The sequence below is a fragment of the Podarcis erhardii genome, assembly GCF_964252035.2.
Source record: "Podarcis erhardii genome assembly, chromosome: 2".
Taxonomy (NCBI): Eukaryota; Metazoa; Chordata; class Lepidosauria; order Squamata; family Lacertidae; genus Podarcis; species Podarcis erhardii.
Genome location: NC_138498.1, coordinates 118,753,447 through 118,777,859, shown reverse-complemented (window position 1 = coordinate 118,777,859; position 24,413 = coordinate 118,753,447). Strand labels below are relative to the sequence as shown.

General features: G+C 42.8%; 1 protein-coding gene and 2 long non-coding RNA genes across 4 annotated transcripts in view; 1 reads left to right on the top strand and 2 right to left on the bottom strand.

Annotated features, from left to right (window-relative positions):
* Window positions 1-411: 411 nt before the first annotated feature.
* Window positions 412-23,737, top strand: LOC309336923 (zinc finger protein RFP-like). 2 transcript variants are annotated; one of them, XM_081853438.1, is made up of 7 exons: window positions 412-928; window positions 5,857-5,952; window positions 6,889-7,119; window positions 8,240-8,262; window positions 13,819-13,937; window positions 14,339-14,371; window positions 22,282-23,737. In XM_081853438.1, exons 1-7 carry the CDS (start codon window positions 503-505, stop codon window positions 22,809-22,811), a joined length of 1,458 nt encoding a protein of 485 aa, XP_081709564.1. In that variant the 5' UTR covers window positions 412-502; the 3' UTR covers window positions 22,812-23,737. The 2 variants fall into 2 exon arrangements, with proteins under 2 accessions (XP_081709564.1, XP_081709565.1); XM_081853439.1 differs by lacking the exon at window positions 14,339-14,371.
* Window positions 1,403-24,413, bottom strand: part of LOC309337471 — a 56,836-nt gene continuing 33,825 nt past the window's right edge. The window contains exons 2-3 of the long non-coding RNA XR_014154334.1: window positions 1,640-2,504; window positions 1,403-1,496 (exon numbers count right to left, since the gene is read on the bottom strand). This is a non-coding gene — a long non-coding RNA (uncharacterized lncRNA). The remainder of the gene's footprint in view (window positions 1,497-1,639; window positions 2,505-24,413) is intronic.
* On the bottom strand, window positions 14,323-22,275 carry LOC309337380. Its single transcript, XR_014154235.1, has 3 exons — window positions 20,911-22,275; window positions 14,536-15,201; window positions 14,323-14,440 (listed from the first exon to the last, which is right to left on the bottom strand). It is a non-coding gene; the product is annotated as an uncharacterized lncRNA (long non-coding RNA).

Below are 24,413 nucleotides of genomic sequence, written 5' to 3'. Positions count from 1 at the left end.
CGGATAGATGTTATTGTCAGCCATCTTCTGATGTGCCCCTAGTGGCCCCTCGGGTCTGTTTCAATCTGAAGTTCTTTGCCAGCATGCTAAAAACAAATTAAGTCAAAATTAGCAACGAGACTTTTAGGAGTTCTCTTCACGGAATCAAGTCCCGTTTGCTAAATCAGAACTCCCATCCATTTAGGGCAGAGGCAGATTTTCTCCAATTCAAAAATGACAGGAAGCCTACGAATGAAAATGTTACGGTATGAATACCACAACTTACTAGGTACCTGTGTGTTTGTGTGTGTAATCAAAAGCATGGGAAGCAATCAAAATTGGGAATTGACATTCACTGCTACTTGAGAAAATATTCAGCAACTGCAAAGCCCTGGAGACATTAAAAAAAATAAAAATAAAATAAGGAGCACGTGATCACTGAGTCATTTCCAGGAAGGGAAACTCCCAGTAGCTGAAAACTGAGAAAGTGAAACTTAACTCGGATCTTCGGTGCGAGGGAGCCATGGCTGCTGCAGGGGGTCACATCCAGCGTCTCCGTGATGAAGCCACTTGCTCCATCTGCCTGGATCACTTCAAGGATCCAGTGACCATCCCAGAGTGTGGGCACAACTTCTGCCGATCCTGCTTGATCCAGTGCTGGGGGGAATCCGAGGGAGAGGCTTCCTGCCCTCAGTGCAGAAAAACAGTCCAGAGAAGGAGCCTCATCCCCAACCGGCAACTGGCAAACTTCGTAGAATTAATCGAGAATCTCAGCCTTCAAGAGGGAAAGGAGGAAGGAGGGAAAGAAGGAGTCTGTGAGAAACACCAGGAGCTCCTGAAGCTCTTCTGCAAGGAGGATGAAGCCCCCATCTGCATGGTGTGTGACAGATCCAAGGAGCACAAACATCACAATGTGATTCCTCTGGAGGAGGCTTCCGAGGAATACAAGGTAGGAGATCCCTGGATCTGGAGGGGGAGAAATAGCTGTGGATTCTTCTTGGGAGGTTTACTTTTTACTTCTCAGCTCCAAAGTAGGCATGGCATGAATTGGTGGTGGTTTATTACGGTATGTAAAAAGCAGCCCAGGGGAAAACTGAGGGCTCTTGGCATGGCTGGGTGGAGGGAGTCGAAGTCTTTTTCTCTGCCAGGGGGACAAAGGGATCTCCCTTGATCATTGGCAAATAAACTTGATGAATAGAAGCTTCGTGTAGGAGTGGAGGAAGACATCCGGAATTCTTGTGTGCTGATACTCACAGAGACATGGTTAAATTCAGCTATTCCAGACACAGCTGTTGAATTACAAGGTTTTACAATGTACCGGTGGGACAGGACACAGGATTTTAGCAAGAAACAAGGGTGTGTGTGTGTGTGTGTGTGTGTTTTTTTATAAATCAAAACTGGTGTAGGGACTCAAGTTGGATACCTGCTGTTCCCCAGATGTGGAATTTCTGACAATTAAATGCAGACCTTTCTATCTTCCCCGGGAATTTACAACAGTGGTGTTAACATAGCACCAACTGCAAATGCATGCAGGGCCATGAGCAGTATGCATGAAAACATCAATGCTAAGTTGAGCAGATACCCGGAGGCTGTGCACATTATTGCGGGGGACTTCAATCACACAGATGTGAGGGCAGTACTCCCAAAATTCCACCAGCACATTGAGTGTGCAACAAGGGGAGAAAATACTCTTGACAAGGTGTATACGAACATTAGACGGGCATATGAGGTCAAGACCTTGGCGCACCTCGGTGGTTCAGATCATGTGTCCCTGCTTCTGACACCACTATACACACCCCTCAGGAAACAAGGCCAGATACAAACACGGATGGTTACGGTGTGGCCTGAAGGAGCCTCTCAGCAACTGCAGGACTGTTTCCAGGAGACCGACTGGAATATGTTCGACCATCAAGATCTAGAAACTTATACATCAACGGTCCTGGATTATATTAGATTCTGCACAGCAAATGTCACCAGGGAAAAGTATGTTAAGTTGTATCCGAATAGGAAGCCCTGGATGACGGGAGAGGTTAGGAGATTACTGAAGGCCAGAAATTCTGCTTTTAGAACTGGGGACCGGGTATTGTATGGTATAGAAAGAGCGAACTTGAAGAGGGGTATCAGGAAAGCAAAAGCGGAGTACAGAGGAAAAATTGAGGACCATCTGAGAAATCATGATACTAGACAAATGTGGCAGGGAGTCCAACATCTGACTGGTTATAAATCAAGGAATTCATCAGTGGTAGAGAGTACTGCTTCCTTGGTGGGAGAGTTGAATACCTTCTTTGCCCGATTTGAGGTGACACCAACAGTGACACCAACAGGGATGCCAGAGCTATTGGCGTCACTACCTACAGGAAATGCTGCCAGGGTGGAAGAGGGAGAAGTGAGGCAGATATTAAAGGAGGTAAACACGAGGAAGACTATGGGCCCGGATGGGGTGGCTGGCAGGGTGCTAAGAGATTGTTCGGACCAACTGGCAGGAATCTTTACGAAGATTTTTAACCAGTCTCTGGCCCAAGCCACTGTTCCACCCTGTCTGGAATCCGCTAGCATTATACCCCTGCCAAAAACATCAAAGATAAGACAGTCTGAATGATTTTCGCCCTGTGGCATTGATACCCATTATAATGAAATGTTTCGAAAAACTGGTGAGGAACTGCATCTTATCTTGTCTGCCAGTGGGACTTGACCCTTAGCAGTTTGCGTACAAGGCAAAGAGATCCATGGAGGATGCTGTGGCAATGGCTTTACATGCTGTCCTGACTCATTTGGAGAAGCAAGGGAACTACACGAGACTGTTATTTGTAGACTTTAGTTCTGCATTTAATACTATTCTTCTGCATAGATTGGTGCCCAAATTATTAGACCTGGGACTTCCACCATGTTTGTGCAGGCGGATATTAGATTTTCTAACAAACCGTTCCCAAAGGGTCAGGTTGGGTTCCCAAGTCACTGCAGATCTCATCACGAACATGGGGACGCCACAGGGGTGCGTGTTGAGCCCGCTTTTATATATGCTCTATACAGCTGACTGTGCCCCCAAATACCCCAATAATAAGATCATTAAGTTCGCAGACGATACAACGGTGGTTGGTTTAATCACGGCTGGAGAGGGGGAGGCGGCCTATAGGATATGATAGGATATGGGTGATATTGTAGCACCCTGCTTGTGGTTAACGCTTAGCTGGAATGAAATATTCAACGCAGCAATAGAGAAATTAAAATAGTAATTTATTTGTCAGACAAATAAATAAGAGGCTCAGTGGTACGTGGTTACCAAGCTCTGGCCTGGCCTCCTGCCATTCTGGCCAGCACTTATATTCCCTTAATCCAGCCCCCTTTGCTCCTCCTGTGGCTGCCTCTGTCCAATCAGCCTGGTTGAAATTCCTATTGGCTGTTTGGTAGAACCAATCACAAAAGATACACCCACAAAAGATACACCCATTTCCTTGCCCTTATAAGGGAGACAAAGAGCTATATATATGACATATAAGTAATAATATATCTTACATGGAATCTTAATTACCAGCTCACCTCTTGCCCTCCTTGCCCTATTGCCTTCTAAAACAAATGTTTAATCTTACATTTTTATGTTCAACAGATGTCAAGGATCTTGAGTTTCACATCAACATTGAAAGATTTCCTTCATTTAATGTTTCTAAACAAATGCCTGACAACTATATATCAAGACTGCTTGGATGGCGTCTTCTGTCTGGCAGGGGGGCTAGGCTGGTGGCTGACTTAATTTCAGGATAAATACAACTCTTACAACCATATGAAATAAGAATCTAGCATTCCTTAAATCCTTTGCATAATTACATTTAAGCCAATATATTTAAGCTAATATATTTCATACATTTATCATAGATAGCCTCTTAAAAGAATAAAGCTTCTCAAAGTAAAAAGGAAGGAACTCAGTAAAAAAACAGCTTTTAAAAGAAGCCTCTTCAGTTTGCACCTCCCCCTTTCCCCCTCCTTTCCTAGCCAGCTAGATGCTTCTCCCATTAGCTCTTCTCAACATTTATTGCCTTTTTAACTCTCTCAGTTTAAGAAAGAATGGCTTTAGAAAAAGACTTCCCCAAAAATGTTCTCTTTTCTTCTAGCTAAATGTTTTTCCCCATTTGCCTCTGGCCTTTGAAAATACAACTCAAGGTTTAAGAGAGGCCCCATGGTATCATTTTACTATTTGCCCATTCCTAATGGTGTTTTCTCAGCCTGCAAGGGCAGTGTATGTAATTTCCCCTTTTTATGACTTTGAGAATTGTTTTTCTACTATAAATCAATGGGGCCCTCTTGTCTTAGGAGAATGGCCAAGGTTTTCTCTGCCTGGCATGAAACATTTGAAAATCCTTTTTAAGCTCATTTTTAAATACAAGCCTTGATTGAAATATATAGAAGCTTTGATAAAAATGCAGGCTTATGGTTAGGTGCCTCAATATGATAGCCATGTTCAAATATATAAAAGGATGTCACATAGAGGAAGGAGAAAGGTTGTTTTCTGCTGCTCCAGAGAAGCAGACACGGAGCAATGGATCCAAACTACAAGAAAGAAGATTCCACCTAAACATTAGGAATAACTTCCTGACAGTGAGAGCTGTTCGACAGTGGAATTTGCTGCCAAGGAGTGTGGTGGAGTCTCCTTCTTTGGAGGTCTTTAAGCAGAGGCTTGACGACCATATGTCAGGAGTACTCTGATGGCATTTCCTGCTTGGCAGGGGGTTGGACTCGATGGCCCTTGTGGTCTCTTCCAACTCTATGATTCTATGATTCTATGATTAGGAAGGAAGTTGAGCAGTTGTGGGAGTGGTGCAGGAAAAACAACTTACTGCTTAACTTAAAGAAAACAAAAGAGATCATTGTGGACTTTAGGAAATGTAAACTGAATATTCAGCCACTTATTATTGAGGGGAAGTGCGTGGAGCAGGTCTCAGTGTTTCGATTTCTGGGAATGGAGTTGAGAGACGACCTAACCTGGGGAGAGAACAGCAAAGACCTGAGAAGAGAGCACAGCAGAAGTTATATTTTCTGAGAATCCTCCGGAAAAAACAATCTCTCAAAGGACCTGTTGATGGCATTTTACCATTGCACTGTGGAGAACGTACTAACTTATGGTCTGTGTGTGTGGTTTGGGAGCTGCACAGCCAGGGAAAAAACAATGCTATCCAGGGTTGTAAGGACTGCAGAGAGAATAATTGGGTGCACTCTTCCCACCTTGGATCAAATCTATGCTGCCAGGTGCCATAAGAAAGCGGCAGAGATAGCACAGGATAGTACGCACCCCGGAAATGATCTCTTTCAGCTTCTGCCTTCTGGAAGAAGATATAGGGTTATAAAGGCCAGGACTAGCCGCCTGAGAAACAGTTTCTATCCAAATGCAATTCTGGTTCTAAACACAGCATAAGGGGTCTCTATAGTATAGTGTATTTTAAAATGGGGTTTTAGAGTTTTTAGGGGTTTTTGAATGTTTTATGTAGTTTTGTGGTAGTTTTATGTAGTTTTGTGGTAGTTTTATGTAGTTTTTATGTAGTTTTATGTAGTTTTTCAATTTTATTGTTCTGCATGGGACAATGACAATAAAGATATCGTAATCGTAATCCCTTGATATCCCTGAGTAGCATCTGCAAAGACTAGGTAGAAGTCTGTAAGCAAGGGGTGACCTAACTGGGTCCCTGAGCCCCACAGGGATGCCACAGAAAAAAGGTAGCTGGTCCAGGGAGTCCTGGAAACAAAAAGGTTGAAAACCTCTGGACTTTTATTTCCTCGAATAAATTACTTTGCTATTATAGCAAGGCCAGTGGGCGCAAGAAACCAGCATACTATTCACCTCCTCTCTGTGTGTCTCAATCAAACCTGAGTTTTTCCTTTTCTCTTTAGGGAGAGATCTGTCGCCACCTGCAGATTCTGAGGAAAGAGAGAGAGGAAATTCTGGCCCATCAAGCAGCCCTGGACAAGGAAAGCAAAGACCTCCTTGTAAGTGCCACTCTTATTACTAGGGAGGGAACAAGCACTGGAAGAGTCGAGTCAGGACTGAGAAGTGATGGGGAAATCTGCCCATTTCAACTTCTCCCCATTCCTCCTTTTTCCATATCAGTCTGTTTATTAATTTATTATTCTGAAAATGAATCAGATGCTATTGTAGCTACCTCCTTGTATAAATATTCTGATCTGTGCTTTACTCCCATAAATATATTTTTTGTGTGAATATTCCTGGATTGGTCAACATTCAAAATATCAGAGGTGTGAATTTCAAAGGATTGCTCTGTTTTGGTCTCTATATTTTTTCAGCAATAGCAAATTAGGTAAGTTCACCTTTGAATGCTACTAAATAGAGTTTATTTCCCCTTGCCATTTATTATGTGAATAGCAGTCAAGGAGAAGCCTGAGGACTTGTGAGCTGAGAGGGTGGAAGTGGTTCAATTCAAATCCTGATTTACCATAAATATTACTAAAGAGGTGTCTTTCTAAATGTGTGCTCTAGTTCATTTTTAGGAAACTCAGGCTATTTTGAACTTTTAAAGAAAACAGGGGAGCAATGGGAATGAACTCTGCACTTTGTCCTTCTCTGTTTCTGCTTCATTCCTACACCTAAATGGCCCCAGTCTAAACTGAGGGGTGTTTTATGTCCATGAATGAACTCGGTTATGCCATGCCCGAAAACATGCAGGGAACATCTGTGGCTAGAAAAAAAGCTCCTTGCTTTAGGCTGTACCTCTCTGTGAAATAGATATCAACAGAAACAGCAATGGAGAGGGCTTCCCCTCAAAATAAAGGTTTACTTCTTTAGCCACTGGAGGTTTCATGTCTCTGAAAAATCAGAAATGTCTTCCTGTGGAAATCTCACAATTCTCTTCCTGGTGTTTTGAAGGCTGATCACCTTCCACACTCAGACCTCCTCTTTTCTTGCAGAAATTAACAGAAACGGAGGGGCTGAAGGCCGTGGAGAAGTTCAGGGAACTGCGCCAGTTCCTGAAAGAACAAGAGAAACGTCTGCTGACTGATGTGGAAGAGGTGGAGAAGGAGATTGCAGGGAGAAGGGATGAGCAGCTGGCCAGACTCTCCAGGAAACTCTCCTCTCATGAGAGGATCATCCAGAAGATGGAGGAGAAGAGTCAGCAGCCAGCGAGTGAACTCCTGCAGGTAAGATGGTGGCAGGAAGAACCAGAGGATCCAGGAAAAGGCTGTCTCCAGTCCTTTATGTGCCCCTTTCATGTATGCAAGGAGTGCAGGGGCTGAGATGATGGAGCCTCTAGTCAGGTTTGGAATGGACAGGAAGACCTAAGAGACCTGAGATGCTTAACTCACCTGAATGCAGAGTAGAGATTCGTCTGTGTTCTTGATGGAACAGGAGCTGATCTTCTGCTCTTTGCTGATGCTTTGTCTCCAAATGCCTTTCGGGGGGGGGGGGGCTTCGTCTAGGATGCGTCCAGGCCTCCTTCTGACATGAGCCAGTCTCTTGACCAAGCTTCTCTTCCCGTTCCCTCCACAACTTCTGGGTTGATCCCATTCCCCATGGATACAGATCGGCTCAAGAGCAAGACAGAGGGACTCATCCAGACTGCTGCTTGTCCCACCCCTTTCCTCCAGAAAAACCCACTGTTTACTGCTAAATTAGAGCAAACATCAGCCTCGTTTTCTCTGCATTGATGTTTGCTTTGATGTTGCACCAAGGAGCAGGTTTTTCCCGAGGGAAAGCGGCAGGGCAAAGGCAAAACCACTTGGACCTGTGTTTTCTGGCCACAGGAAAAGCAGAAGTGTGGGTGAGCTCAAAGAAACACTGAGCAATTTTATTACCCCTTTGGAGACATTTTATGCTGCAGGTGCTTTTTTATTTCCCTTTGAATTGGAAAATTGGGGATTTCTATGGAAGACAATCTGGGACAGTTCCCTGGTAGGATTATCCTGTAGGCTTACTTACGTCTGAATTGTGCAATGCAAACTGGATTAGAGTTAATAAATTAGACATGAGATGGGTTGGAATCTTCTGTTAAATCCATAAATGTGAGATTCCCTTAAATGCTGGTGGATTTTCATAAAGATTTTAAACAATAATTGCAAACTGATGTGGAATTGGAAAAAATCATAATTTCAGACTGGAAAAATAAAAGCTGCGAGAAACCAAAACTGGCTGATTCCGCCATCCCTCCCCAAAACCTTGGCATGTGCCAGGCAGACTGACATCCGAGGGGCAGGGTCTGAGGGGGTCTTCCTAGTGTGCCCTGTGGTGTGCAGTGAATTCCCTTCTCCTTTTCCCCTCTAGGATGTGAGAAGGACCTTGCAGAGGTAAGTGGATCTGGCTCATTTCCATTAGCATCACTCTTTGAAGCTGAGATGCCGGAACCTCAGACATGGCCCTCCAGGGGCTGCAGGGGGGAGACTGGAGGACTCACTCCCTGCAGCACCGCACAGGTAAAAGTAGAGCCCCCTCTTCGGAACTTGTAGCACCCCAATTCTCCCCAATGAATTAGCACCATTTCCTTTGTGAGGTTTGGTTTTACTTTTGTTGTGACGTGGGGTTTGTGATTTCAGCTCTCTTGACATCATATGCTGGAGACAGTTCTCTAGTAACACTTCTTTATTAAAGCAACAAGACTCAGACTTGAGGAGGGGAGAGCTACATTTATAGGGACAGGGAACTAGCTAGAAAGGATACATTTTGGAGGGAACAATATCAGGCAATCACAGTCCTGCCTTTTGGAGGAAACCAATAAGACAGAGGATCCAAATACAGCAGCTTAAATGAACCAATAGTAGCTGTACCCTCTGGGACCTCTTTACCCTAATGAAAATACAGACAATAATAATAGAGATATAAAATCCTTTGACTCAATACACAGCACCTTTTACAATGTGTATAATTTGTTTTGTTTTGGTCCGAATGTCCTTTAGATGAATCAGTTGATTTGGTTGTGCACCTGTGGAAGTTCTGTCTCAACTTCTGCAATCATCTGATTCTAGAGCAGAGGTTATCTAATATATCAAAGCAAGAGACCCCCAAACTCCAGAAACAAATATTCTGAGTATACTCAAGTGTCATTAAGAGAAGGCTGTGTTACTGGCACACACAACAAGGCCAATTATATTCCTGGGAGCAACTATTGCCTTAGTTCAGGGATGTCCAACAGGTCGATCACGATCCTTTTAGTATTCCTTTTAGATCCCCCCCAAAAGGTCAACAACTTTGGCCAACCCTCCCCCCTAAAAACTCAACAACTCCTGGCAATGACAATGGGTAGATCACATCACAGTCAGTCTTTTTTTTAAAAAAATAATAATTTTATTAAATACAAAATAGAAAAAAATATACAAAGAAATAAATAAAATACATGTAACCAAAGGAAAGTTAGAAAATATAAAGAATACAAATATTTTACCTCTTCACATGCATATAGTTATTTACACATCTGTAAAGCAATGTTCTCAAAAAAATGAAAGATGAAATATAGGAGAAAAAGAAAAGAAAAAGAAAGTCCAAATGAAGATTTTAAAAATAGATAAGTATTCACTATACACAAATCTGTATTTACGTTCAATTATGTAATTCCATCTTATCCATATCTATCTTAATTATAATATTTTTAAAAGACTTCTACCACTTGCCCTGCGCGTTTTTTATAATCCATTCACCATAGCCTCTGTTCTTCATGTTTTTCTTTTAGGCCTCCTTAATATCTCGCTTTATTTTTTTTTATGTTACTCACAAGATTATTCTAAACACAGCCAGATTTTGTTAGCCGAGCCTTGGTTTTGTAAGTAATCATTTAGATACTCCCACTGTTTCATGACCATAATTTTGGGTTTTCTCCTTATTAGATCTGTCAATTTTGCTAGCTCCAAGTACTTGCCGAGTTTCCCCAACCATTCTCTTTTTGTTGGAATGTTATTCTCTTTCCAAGAGTTGGCAATCAAAATTCTTGCCACTGTTGTCGCGTATAAGAATATATTAATTTTATCCTTTGGGATATCTTTATCCAAAATTCCTAGTAGATATGCCTCTGCCTTTTTATTATGTGACGTCTTTATTAATTTTTTTATCTCGTCATGGATCATGTCCCAAAAGATTTTAATCTTTGGGCAAGTCCACCACATGTGGTATAAGGTGCCTTTTGTCCTGTTACATCTCCAGCATTTGTTGTTGTTCGTTTTATTCATTTTTGACAGTCTATCTGGGGTTAGGTACCATCTGTGATGTATTTTCCTATAATTCTTCCTTAATAGAACACATGCTGTAAAGTTTATATTTTTCTCCCAAAAGGTTTTCCAACTTTCCAAATCAATCTCATAGTCCAAATCGTGCTCCCATTTTAACATATTTTCCCCTTTAGTCTCTTGTTCTAAGGAAACTTTCCCTAATAATCTATACATATTTGCAAGTATTTTTTGGTCACTTTGCAATACTTCTTTTTCAAATTTTGAAGTTTTCTTTTCAAACCCCCTCATTTTTATATCCCTTTGGTATGTTACTTTCAATTGGTAATATTGTAGCCAATTTATTCTAAATGTTTGTGATTCTTCATAGGTTTTTAATTTGATGTTTCCGTCTATATCTTCTAGTAGGTCTCTATATGTTGGCCAAATCTCTTTAATGTTGTGTTTGCCTCTATAGGGGAAACCCACTATGGAGTTTTCTCAATAATTTTTTCTTTTGTTCTTTCCCAAACATCAAAAAGAGCCTTTCTTACTAGATGATTTGTAAATCTTTTGTGATGTTCTTTTTTACCATAGAATAAGTAACCATGCCAGCCATATATTTTGTCCCAACCTTCTAACATCAGGACCTCATTATCTTTTAGTAATATCCATTTTTTTTATCCAACACCAACATGCTGCTTCAAAGTACTTTTTTAAAATTGGCACTGCGAATCCTCCGCTTTCTTTTGGGCCCGTCATTACTTCTGATTTTATTATTGCTTTTCCCCCCTGCCATATAAAATCTGCAAGATCTCGTTGCCAGCTTATAAAGTATTTGGTTCCTATTATAACTGGAACCCTCTGGAATAAAAATAAATTTTTTGGAAGTATCACCATTTTAATCATAGATATTCTTCCTCCTAGTGATAGTTTTAATTTTTTCAATTTTTCCATATTTCCTTTAATTTCTTTCCATTTTTTAACATAATTATCTTTGAATAAATTTGTATTTTTATTTGTAATCCATATCCCTAGATAGTTCACTTTATTTTCTACTTTTAATCCTGTTGTTTCCTCCAATTCCTTTTTTTCTTTCTCACCCACATTTTTTGTTATTAATTTTGATTTGTCTTTGTTCAATTTAAATCCTGATACATCGCCAAATTCTTTCATTCTTTCTAGCGCTTTTTTAATACTTTCTTTTGGTGTTTCGGTTGTTATAATCAAGTCATATGCGAATGTTATTACTTTATAACACTTATACCTTTTATTTCTTCATCCTTCCTTAAAGCTATTAGTAGAGTTCCCAATATTGTTATAAATAGAAGTGGAGATAAAGGGCATCCCTGTCGTGTCCCTCTCTCAATGTCAAATTCTTCTGTGATTTTGTTGTTTATGATTAATTTAGCTCTTTGTTTTTTATAAATTGCTTGAATTCCATTCATAATTCTTTTTCGTAGTTTTAAACTTTCACAGGTTTTAATCATAAATTTCCATGAGACACTGTCAAATGCCTTTTCGGCATCTACCAGTAACATTGAGATTTGTTTACATGGATTCATGTCAGCGTATTCTAATAGATCTATAATTATTCTGTTGTTGTTGTTGTTGTTTAGTTGTTTAGTCGTGTCCAACTCTTCATGACCCCATGGACCAGAGCACGCCAGGCACTCCTGTCTTCCACTGCCTCCTGCAGTTTGGTCAAACTCATGCTGGTAGCTTCGAGAACACTGTCCAACCATCTCCTCCTCTGTCGTCCCCTTCTCCTTGTGCCCTCAATCTTTCACAACATCAGGGTCTTTTCCAGGGAGTCTTCTCTTCTCATGAGGTGGCCAAAGTATTGGAGCCTCAGCTTCAGGATCTGTCCTTCCAGTGAGCACTCAGGGCTGACTTCCTTAAGAATGGAGAGGTTTGATCTTCTTGTAGTCCATGGGACTCTCAAGAGTCTCCTCCAGCACCATAATTCAAAAGCATCAATTCTTCGGCGATCAGCCTTCTTTATGGTCCAGCTCTCACTTCTATACATCACTACCAGGAAAACCATGGCTTTAACTATACGGACCTTTGTTGGCAAGGTGATGTCTCTGCTTTTTAAGATGCTGTCTAGGTTTGCCATCACCTTTCTCCCAAGGAGCAGGCGTTTTTTCATTTCGTGACTGCTGTCACCATCTGCAGTGATCATGGAGCCCAAGAAAGTAAAATCTCTCACTGCCTCCATTTCTTCCCCTTCTATTTGCCAGGAAGTGATGGGACCAGTGGCCATGATCTTCGTTTTTTTGATGTTGAGCTTCAGACCATATTTTGCGCTCTCCTCTTTCACCCTCAATAAAAGGTTCTTTAATTCCTCCTCACTTTCTGCCATCAAGGTTGTGTCATCTGCATATCTGAGGTTGTTGATATTTCTTCCGGTGATCTTAATTCCGGCTTGGGATTCATCCAGTCCAGCCTTTTGCATGATGAATTCTGCATATAAGTTAAATAAGCAGGGAGACATATACAGCCTTGCCGTACTCCTTTCCCAATTTTGAACCAGTCAGTTGTTCCATATCCAGTTCTAACTGTAGTGTCTTGTCCCACATAGAGATTTCTCAGGAGACAGATGAGGTGATCAGGCACTCCCATTTCTTTAAGAACTTGCCATAGTTTGCTGTGGTCGACACAGTCAAAGGCCTTTGCATAGTAAATGAAGCAGAAGTAGATGTCTTTCTGGAACTCTCTAGCTTTCTCAATAATCCAGCTCATGTTTGCAATTTGGTCTCTGGTTCCTCTGCCCCTTCGAAATCCAGCTTGCACTTCTGCGAGTTATTATTCTAGTATTGTCCTTTATTTTTCTGGCTGGCAAAAATCCTGCCTGATCTTTTAAAATTATAAATATTGCATCAATTCTTCCCCCAGATTTTTTCGCCTCCGAGTAATGGGTTATGTCTTTTACACTTGAGTTTTTTGTTCTCCAGGCATCATATAGGTTAAAGTTCTCAGTTAAATGGAAAAAAGAAAGTGGTAATCTACCTGAACTTGACATTATTTCTCTTTGCGTTCTATCCATTTTGATCGATGTCACCCAATTTAAATCTCCCATAATCACTATATTTTCATCCACATAGTCCCATAATCTCTCTTCCAAGTTTCTAAAAAAAATCATCTTTTTTACTGTTTGGAGCATATATTCCCACCACTATGACAGTGGTGGGACCACTGTGATAGTGGTCACAATCGGTCTTTTTATACTGTGAGTAGATCGCAGTCTCTTGGGAGTTAGAAGTGCCTGCCTTAGTTATTTCCTTCTAGACAAACCAGTTCAGTCACTCTGCCAGCCACCCCACCCTGTCCCAAGCAAACTCCTGCCCCATAGACCCCCTTGGGAGGGGGCGATTTCTCACCCAGGAGCAGGAATTGGCTATTTTCTTGACCATATTCCAGCTGCAGTATTTCAATTCAAGGTGTCTCTCAGGTTCAGAGCAGAGGTTTTAAGGAACATTTCTTGTTTCCCAACAGAAGTGCATCTCTTTTTCTTCCTCACCCCTTCTCTGGGGACATCTAGAGAAAGGAAATGTGTGCTGTGCTGTCATCAACCTCAGACAATTCCTGCCCCTTGATACCATATGATTCTGCTGCTTCCACAGCCAGCTTCCTCCTCTCAATTCCTTTCTTTTCCTTTAACAGAAATTGTGGATTTGAATGGGCTGACATTGTTTTTCTTTTCACCAGGTATGAGAAAAGAGAGAGTCCAGAGAAGCCACTGGCTTTCCCTCCAGATCTGAGGAACAGGATCTTGGAATCCTGTGATCTAAATCACCTTGTGGAGGATACAGTGAAACAATGGAAAGGTAATGAAAAATGGCTGCCAGGATTTCACACTGGGAATTCTGTTACTTCTTCAGAACTGAACATGCCAGGCTCTTATTGCATGGAATTGAGTAACCCCAGGATCCCTTCCTTCTTGGTGCTCCAACCTTCATTTCCTGTCCCCCAGAATGGCCCATGTATATTGTGACGCTGGATCCTGTAAAGAAAGCCTGAACCAGAGTGTATCTTTTTTCAGTTATATGGAGCCTCCTTTTCTTTTGGTTACCAGTCTTCACAATCTGACGCTGTCCTTTTGGAGGTTCTCCTGCTCTGAATGGAGTCAATTTAAGGATGCTACATTATGAAGTGTTACTTGTGTATGGAGATTTATTTCAGGTGGAAGAGTGTTGCCCTTACACTTTATATCTTTTTGCTTCCTCAGATGCTGTGTTATTCAGAAAACCGATTCAGAAAGGTAAATTTCTAGGTGAGGAACAATTTCACAGGAGGGATGGGAACTGATATTTCATGGGTGTTGAACTGTCTGTTCTGCAGACTTTGGGACCCCCATCAATGGTGTAACTCTGGGTAACAGTCCTCTAGAGGTGTTTGGGTTCTTTCCTTGTCCCATGAATGAACTGGGAGGGGTTTGAAGGCTTGGACTGGGGGCAGAGCTTGTCCCTGCAAACAACCTACACACCAGTCTGAGTTCCATTCCTGCCTATAGACTAGTATCCTGGTTTCACCCTCAATTTTATAGATTTTGCTTTCTTTCATAAAATGTATATACTGCTTGTTTGTAGGGGAAAGCTTCAGAGCCTTACAATATATTACAAAAGCCCTTAAGGAGGATCCTGCAGGGTCAGTCCAATGTCCATCTTGTTGAGTTCTCAGAATATCCCAATATTCTTTCTTTTCTTTTCTTTTTTCTTTTTGGTTTACAGTAACCCATGAAATGTTTTCTAGTGTGTTAGACTCAGATCTTAGGCACCTGGCTAAACTAACCTGCAACAGAGAATCGTGACAGAGCAGCATCTTAAGCTAGCCACATCCTGTATAAAACCCTTCTCTTGTGGCTGGACTAAAAGGACGCTGGCTTAGCTACAAGATCTTGGAGAAGGAGTTCGGGAGGGCAAGAGTTAACATCCCTGTGCCCTTCAGGGGAGTCCATATGCAGATGTTAAACAGTTTAATAAATTGTTCTGTGCACACTTATGTTCACCAAGATGTGAACATGAGCCCAAATACTTTCATGTGGCAAGCAAGGGAGCAATAGGTATTATTATTATTCTTTTTTTGTTGAAACTTAAGGGACACGGGTGGCGCTGTGGGTAAAACCTCAGCACCTAGGACTTGCCGATCGCATGGTCGGCGGTTCGAATCCCCGCGGCGAGGTGAGCTCCCGTCTTTCGGTCCCAGCTCCTGCCCACATAGCAGTTCGAAAGCACTCTTAAGTGCAAGTAGATAAATAGGTACCGCTTTATAGCACGAAGGTAAACGGCATTTCCGTGTGCTGCGCTGGTGCAGGCTTGCCAGAGCAGCTTCATCACGCTGGCCACGTGACCCGGAAGTGTCTTTGGACGGCGCTGGCTCCCGGCCTCTAGAGTGAGATGAGCGCACTAAGAGAGTCTGTGTACTGGTCCAGTAAACGCTTCCGCTGCGCAACCAGCAACAGTTCTCTTTGCAGAGCATTAATTAAGTCCAGTGCAGAGATTCTTGTTGCAGTACAAGCTTCAGAGTCTCAGCAGCAAAGAAATAACGACACAGGGAAGCCTGTCTTTCCAAAGACAGGTTTATTGCAGAAAGATAACAGAAACACCTCCAAAGCTTTCAGACATTTTTGCTTCACGCCCCACAGGCAGAGAAAACAAACACTCTTTATATACTGAGCAACTTAACGACTTAACGAGCTTGACTACTTAAAGTCACATGACATTGCTAACTTGCCAGCGTCTTAGGTTTCACACCCTAACACCCCCTCTCACTGGCAATACAAAACAAAATTACTTCAGACCCATTTCTTCACAAAAGTTTTCATGCCGCTGAAACCCAAGCGGTTTTGTAAAACCATCAGCTTGATTTTCATGACTGGGACAGTAATTTAATTTAACAATTCCTGCTTTTACCGTTTGACAAACATTTTGAAAGCGGATATCCAAATGTTTTGTACGACCTTTAAACTGCCCATTTTATGCTAACTTAAGACACGGTTGATTATCACCCCATACAGTGATTGGAGTGATGGCCTTTTCATACATCTCTTGTGCCAAGCATTTGTAAAATTTTAGATCTCTACATATCTCAGATAAGGCACAGAACTCAGCTTCTGTTGACGACAATGCAATCAGGTTCTGTTTCTTGGATCTCCACCCAATCAGAGAGTTACCAAATTTTATTACACAGCCAGACACTGATTTTCTATCCTTTAAATTTGCCCAATCACTATCTGCCCAACAAGTAATCTGTGCTTGTCCTTCAGAAGATAATTCAAGGCAAAAATCTTTGGTGTATTGTAAATATCTTAACACTCTTTGAATTCCTTTCCATGCATTTACACTAGGTTTTGAAGCTTCTCTGCTGAGTAAGTTAACAGCATAAGAAATGTCTGGTCTACTCCATTGTGAAAGATGAAGTAAGCTTCCCAGTGCTGACTGAAAGACTTCAGCACGCTTGAATTCAGCACTATCCTTGAACTCATTGTCTTTTACAAAACCCATTTCCATTGGTGTTCTAACACCTGCACACTCCGTCATGCCAAACTTTTTCAACATTTGCAATATCTTGCCTTTTTGATTCAGTAGAAAACTGCCATTTTTGGTCCTATCTATCTGAACACCAAGATAGACCTTCACATCACCAAGATTCTTAACTTTGAAGTGTTTATTTAACTCTTTGGCTAGTTTTTTTACTTGTTCTTGTGTCTTTGAAGTATAAATCAGGTCATCTACATAAACAAGCAAAGATTCTTGAGCATCTCCTGAACCTCTGAAATATAAACAATTGTCAGCCTTGCTCCTGCTAAAACCAATGCCTACCAAAACCTCATTCAAACACTCATTCCAATTATGAGCAGATTGCTTGAGTCCATAAATAGATTTATGTAGTTTCCATACCTGATTTGATTTACCAACTTTCAATCCTGGCGGTAGCTCCATATAGAGCTCTTCAGCCAAGTCTGAATGAAGATAAGCTGTAGAGACATCAAATTGATTCACTTTGAACCCTTTCCGAGCAGCAACTGCTAATAGTGCCCGAAGGGTTTCACTCCTTGAAGTGGGTGCATAGACTTCGGAATAATGTAACCCCTTTCTTTGTGTAAAACCTCGAGCTACAAGCCTTGCTTTGTACTCTGGTTTCCCCATCGCTGTTGTCTTTATCCTGTACACCCACCTACAACTTACTGCCTTGGTACCTTCTGGCAGTTTGGTGATGGAAAACACACCCAGTTCTTTCATAGAATTCAACTCTTTTTGCATGGTCTCATGCCACCTACTGGCCTCCTCCTGGGGTAATTGCTCAACCTCCTCAAAACTTTCAGGTTCGCAATTTGCCAAAGCAGCCCAAACACTAATAGCTTGGTACCTTTCAGGAGGTATACCTTTGTTGGCACGCTTGGAACGCCTTAACAGTTCCTGTGATGTTCCTTCAGTTTCCCCCTCTGACCCAGAATCACTAGTCGTCACCTGTTTGTCACTAGTAGTTGAAGAACTTTCTGATTCTGACTTTACATGTCTCTCTTGCTGTACGGGTGAACTTGTTGATGAACTTTCTGATTCTGACTTTACACGTCTCTCTTGCTGTACGGGTGAACTTTTAGAGCTAGAAGATTCTGACTTTACAGACTTGGGTGAACTAGGCGATTTCTCACCTTCGTCCTCAGACTCAAATTCCTCAACCTGTTCTGGAACTAATACCTGCCCTGGGGCCTGAGTTTCATTGTTACTGTTCACCACATCAAATAGTATGTCAGGATTTCCATGAATTTTATTCCAACCATCCTGTTCACAAAATTCCGCACTTCTGCTGATTGTGATTTTTGTTTGATTGCCTTCTACATTCACAAATCTCCAACCTTTTGTGTTTGCTTGATAACCACAGAAAAACATTTCTTTAGATCTAGGATCGCCTTTCCTACGTTGTGCCCTAGGCACCAGCACATAAGCACGACATCCAAAAACTCTTAGATGATCAATTTTTGGTTTTTTTCCCAAATAGCATGAAGTAAGGAGTGTTGTCTACTGTGCTATTGTACACTCTGTTAAAAGTATAATTCGCATACAGTGCAGCCTCAGCCCAAAAACCGCTGTGGAAGTCCAGAATCAAACAGCAAAGCAGCAATGGCTTCCTGTAATGTTCGAAATTTTCTTTCGGCAACTGCATTCTCCTGTGGTGAATAGGGATTGGTAAATCTATGAACTATACCTTTCCTTTTTAACCACGTCTCCAGCGTGTGGTTCACATATTCCCCACCACGATCTGATTGTATTTTACGCACCCTGGTGTCAAATTTACATTCGACTTCTTCAATCCAATCTATCAGGATGGAAGCTGCTTGTGATTTTTCTTTCAGAAAGAAAACCCAACTAGCCCTTGAAAAATCATCCACCAAAATTTGCATAAATCTCGCACCTCCAAGCGATTTGACTGGCATAGGGCCACACACGTCTGTGTGCACAAGTTCAAAGGGTTTCTTACTTACTCTATCAGATCTAGGATAGTTACATGTCTTAACCTTAGCATGTTTACAAGCACAACAATCCAGAAAATTTGGACAGGGTTTAATGTTACACTCCTCAGCTAAATCTGGCATCTTGCTTACATACTTAAAGCATATACGAGCTAACCTTCTGTGTAGTAGATGTGCACAACCTGTATGAGGAGCCTTATTTACACACTTAGCTTGCGCTTCACCTGTTGAACATCTACCTGCTGCTAACTGCTCTTCATCCAAAACAAAAAGCCCATCCTCACAGGGAATTTTAACTAGCTCCTTCCCCTGTTTCGAAATGGTGCACACATTATTTTCAAACTCAACCTTAAAACCACTTTTTACCAGGCATGACACACTCAAAAGTCCATTCTTCATTCCTGGAAGAATGAAAACAGGAAGGTTAGTTTGCAAACAATTAACATAAATTGTGCCTTTAAGGTTCATTTCTCGTTTACTATTGTCTGCTATAGTCACAGTTTTTGCAACTGGCAATGTCTTGCAGTTCATCAAGCTGCCACTAGATGTCGCTGGAACTAAACTGTGACTTGCTCCACTGTCAATAATCCACTTCAAGGTTTGTTGGCTCCTTTTAGGACTCTGTTGTGCTGCCATTGCAGATAGTCCCTTATCAGCACCTGTTCCCCCTCTGGATCGTTGATTCTTGTAGTTCTCACTTCGTCTTCCCCTGTAGCTCCGGAAACTGACCTTGGACTGTTGAAATTCCTGTTGCTTTTCTGGACACTTTGCTATCAAATGAAACCTGCTGCCACATCGAAAACATGACTTGCTGGCCATAGCAGACACTTGTGAGGCTTCCTTACAGCTCTGCCTGCTAGTTCCCCCACGCTGGGAATTATCTGAACATCCAACCCTTGGGGTATTTGAATCATCAATACGTTTTCGATGATGTTGATATTCTTGCTCACACAATCTACCAGTCACATAATTCATATTCAGCTGGTCCTCTGGCAAAACTTGTAAAGTTAGTACTAAGTTTTCAAACCCTGCATGCAGGCTGCTAAGCAGAGTATAAACTTTAATATTTTCAGGAAAATTCACACCTAGAGATAACAGTCGGTTGAAATACTCAGTCATCTTTGACGTGTGTTCAACCACACTATCCCCTGGCTTCAGTTTCAACTCATACAAAGCACGTATAATGTTCACCTTCTCTCCGGGCGTGGCTCTATGGTGAATTCGCCTAAGAGCTTCCCAAATTTCAAATGCAGACCTTAAATTTTCCACATGAGGTAATTGGGAATCGTCTATCGATACCATCAACATGCATCTAGCTTTAGTGTCCATTTTATCATGTTCCCTGTTCTGAGCATGTGCAGCAGCCTGTTGCTCTGCTGTGGCATCTGCTGCAACAGCCACAAACGGCTTTCGCCTCTGGACATAGTCAGCCCACACTTCTTTGGCTTCCAACCAGACTTGAGCCCTCTTAGACCACTGCACGTAATTAGCAGAGTTCAACTTTGTAAAGGGAACCTGGAAATTTTCCACTGCCATTCTTGGGGTCTGCTGCTACTCCCTCTGTGTGCCCTTGCTTCTCTTTCCCCTTGGGATTTGTTTTACTCACTTTTCAGATGCCTCCAGCCTCCTCTGAAGCCTTTTAAAACTTTTTTTTCCCTCCGTCTCTTCACTAGCAACCTACCACCGTCCTCTGTTTTTATTAACAAAACAAAAACACAACGGGAGGTCAAGCTAGCCTTTTGCAGCTAATGAAGCTGTAAATCTTCACTTACGCAGCTCTCTCAACTTTCTGCAGCCTCTCAGTTCCTTTAAGAGCTGGCTTTACGACCAAGCCGGTCTTCTCTCATCCGAAAGCTGCTTTCACTTTCTCTGCACACAATACAGCTGTAGAAACGTAGAAGGATCCATAACCTAAGAGAGTCTGTGTACTGGTCCAGTAAACGCTTCCGCTGCGCAACCAGCAACAGTTCTCTTTGCAGAGCATTAATTAAGTCCAGTGCAGAGATTCTTGTTGCAGTACAAGCTTCAGAGTCTCAGCAACAAAGAAATAACGACACAGGGAAGCCTGTCTTTCCAAAGACAGGTTTATTGCAGAAAGATAACAGAAACACCTCCGGAGCTTTCAGACATTTTTGCTTCACGTCCCACAGGCAGAGAAAACAAACACTCTTTATATACTGAGCAACTTAACGACTTAACGAGCTTGACTACTTAAAGTCACATGACATTGCTAACTTGCCAGCGTCTTAGGTTTCACACCCTAACACGCACAACCCTAGAGTCTGTCAAGACTGGCTCGTACGGGCAGGGGTACCTTTACCTTTTACCTTAAGAACATTGCTACTAGCAATATGGGACGCGGGTGGCGCTGTGGTCTAAACAACAGCGCCTAGGGCTTTGCTGATCAGAAGGTTGGCAGTTCGAATCCCCATGAAGGGGTGAGCTCCCGTTGCTCGGTCCCAGCTCCTGCCAACTTAGCAGTTCGAAAGCACGTCAAAGTGCAAGAAGATAAATAGGTACCGCTCCAGCGGGAAGGTAAACGGCATTTCCGTGCACTGCTCTGGTTCGCCAGAAGCGGCTCAGTCATGCTGGCCACATGTACGCTGGCTCCCTCGGCCAGTAAAGCGAGATGAGCACTGCAACCCCAGAGCCGTCCGCAACTGGACCTAACGGTCAGGGGTCCCTTTACCCTTTACCTTTACTAGCAATATATCACAGCTTCTATAGCCTACATAGAGTAGGGGTATTTAAAATGAGAGTTGTCATAGCAATCTCTAGTTGAAAGTAGAAGTTGGCCAATGTGTCTTCTTTTTTGCTCTTCAAAATATGGCAACCCCACACTTGCCTATCATGACTGTCTGGTAACCTTTTGAGTTATCCCCCTCTTCCCCCAGGGAACTAGTCTTACGGTATATATTATACCCAAAAGAGAAGCGTGGAATAAGGAGTCCTTTGTAAAATTGCCCTGCCATCTGCCCCCTCTTCCTTGGTGGCAAGCCCTAGTCTTCCAAGATGGTTGGGAGGAAGGCAAGGAGAGACCAAGTGGGTGAGAGAGATGGAGAGCAGGAATAAACAGGCTCCCCACTTAATGCGATTTTGACTTGTGGGCACAAGGGCCCAGAACGTGACCCCCGTGAAAGTGAGGGGAGGCCTATATGTGGTTTTGTGTTGTAATTTTATGCTGTGAACCACCCTGAGACCTGTAGATGAAGGGCAGTAGGCAAATATAATTCATTTTTGCTGTTGTTGTTAGAAGAGGGGGGTCCTCATCTCCCAGCCCAACCCAGAGTTCCCCAAAGGCCAATTCCCACAGAGATTTTCAGAGGAAAGCAGCTTCTCTCCTCTCCTGCCTCCTCCAATTCTCCTCTCTTCCCCCTTACATAGCACAGAAGAGCTGAGTAAAAGGTTTCCTGGGTGGTTTTTCCCCTTAGAAAATGTCTGGGTTTAGAGAAGGGCAGGAACAATATACATTGAATATAAGAAAGTGAAGGAAATTGATTTAAAAACCATAAAGGAAGATATTTATTCTGATGAGAGTCAGGGGGTCTCAGTCTAGCATGCGATGCAAAGAAATCCCCTTGATCTGAAAGGGATTCTGGGTTTTTTGGGTGTTTTTTATTTATTTATCAGGATGTCCGTTTCTGTCTCTCATCTGACTCTTGCCTATTCTTCTTTTCCCCTCATCTTCTCCCCAACAGCAAATGTCACTCTGGATCCAGACACAGCCCATCCCAGGCTCATCCTGTCCGAGGATCGGAAAAGCGTGATACATGGAGACGAACCTCAAGCCCTGCCTGATAATCCCGAGAGATTCAGCCACGAGTTTTGTGTGTTGGGACGTGAGGGGTTCACAGCAGGCAGACATTTCTGGGAAGTCAATGTGGAAAGTGGGGAAGAGTGGTTTGTGGGGGTTGCCAGGAAGTCTGTGAGGAGAAAGGGCTATTTTAACTTCAATCCTACGTGGGGGATTTGGGCTGTGTCGAAGTCTGTGGGGGATCTGGGAGGGAAGTACTTTGCCTGCACCTTCCCTGTTTCCTCTCCTCTGTCCCTGAGTGAGGAGCCCAGGAGGATCTGGGTGACTCTGGACTATGAAGGGGGACGTGTGTCTTTTTCTGACGCCGACTCAGGAGCCGAACTCTACACGTTCTCAGGAGCCTCGTTCTTGGGAGAGACCCTCCTCCCTTTCTTTTCTTTGTGGGAAAATGAAGCCCACCTCAGTATCTCCTGAGGAGACTAAGTCTGCCTCTCAGGCCCAGCAGGAGTTTCTCTCCAGACCAGAGTGACTGACATAAAAACCATTTACCCGCCAAGAGCAGGTTGGGCAGTTTTCCAAGGGCCCTTTGAGAGGATTCCTTCCAGTCAAAATCAGCAGAAATAACCAAACAAAAATGGGTTGCTCTTGCTTTGCATTTTCCTTCCTTTTCCCAGAATTCCCTCTGCAGCTCACTTCTTAGAGAGACAGTCACACTTTTAACAGTCCCAACAAATAATCTTATCCTCAAACAGGCTCCCTAACCTTCAATCTTCTTTTCCTTTTGAGATGTCTGATTTGGCAGAGCATGAGACTCTTAACCCCAGGGATGTGGGTTTGAGCCCCACGACGGGCAAAAGTTTCCTGCACTGCAGCGGGTGGGACTAGATGACCCTCAACTCTGCAATTCTAGGAAACCTTCCTCTCCCCACAAGACCTCATGCAGCTGTGAAAATTCATGCATCATTGGATTAATAGATGACTGAAAAATGAACCCCTTCATCCACGTCAGGCAGGATAGCTCCTTGCTCTGGAGACCTTAGATGGGAAGAAAATGAAAAAGAAATAGAACAAGGTGTCAGCTTCACATGCCCTCTGGAAATACAGTCTCTCCATCTCCATATTTTGACAGAAATAAACCTCCTTGCATTGAGTGGGGCTTCGGCCCATTTCTATGTGTTTCGTGTGGATGCATTAACGTTCCTTATTTACTTGGACATAGGAAGGGCTTCGCCCCTGTTCATTAGTTTGATTTTGCTGCAATATATGAATATGTAATGTTTAATGCTGTTTGGAACAAGGTATATAAACCCAAAGCCCCCAGGGCTCTGAGCCCAGGCTCTGGAAAACATTCCACTGGCTCGCTATTGCTCAGCAATAAATTTTTACTTTCTTTTTCTCCACTGCCGTGTCTGTCGATTCTTGAGCATATTTTGAATGGGCAACAGGTATTCCTTAGATCCTTGCTACAGTACCTGAGCTTGTTCCTTTCCTCCACCCTTCCCATTCCCCTTTCCTTTTATGTCACCTATTTTGGCTTGTTTTTCATTGATCTGTGAAACTGCATTCTCATTTCCTCCAGTTAAATGTGTTGCATTAACAACACATGTGGATGCATTAACGTTCCTTATTTACAGGCTGGATTCTGTATATCAGGGGCATCTAATGGGTTGTCCTCTTGATAGTGCTGGACTCCAACTCCCCTCTGACCCATCCAGCATGGCCAGGGGTCAGAGAGGGTGGGAGCTGCAGTCTGGCAGCTTCCAGAGGGGGCCCCATGGGCTGTGCTGCCCCATACATTTCGCAGGGCACCTTCCCTGTGTTCCTCAGCCCCACCCCAAATGCACAGTGCTCCCCCAAGGAGCATCTTTTCGCCACCAGGTGCATCTGATTTCTCTCCTGGGATACCAACAGCTAGAACAACAAATGCCTGTGGAATAGACTCCTCAAAGATCAGGCAGGACTGGTGCAGCCTGCTCTGCTTTTCCTGCGTTTTCCACGGCGTGGTGGCATATCAGAATAAATCCACCTCCTCCCCCATCTGCCTGAACGCTGCCTCCCCTTCCTCCATCCCCTACA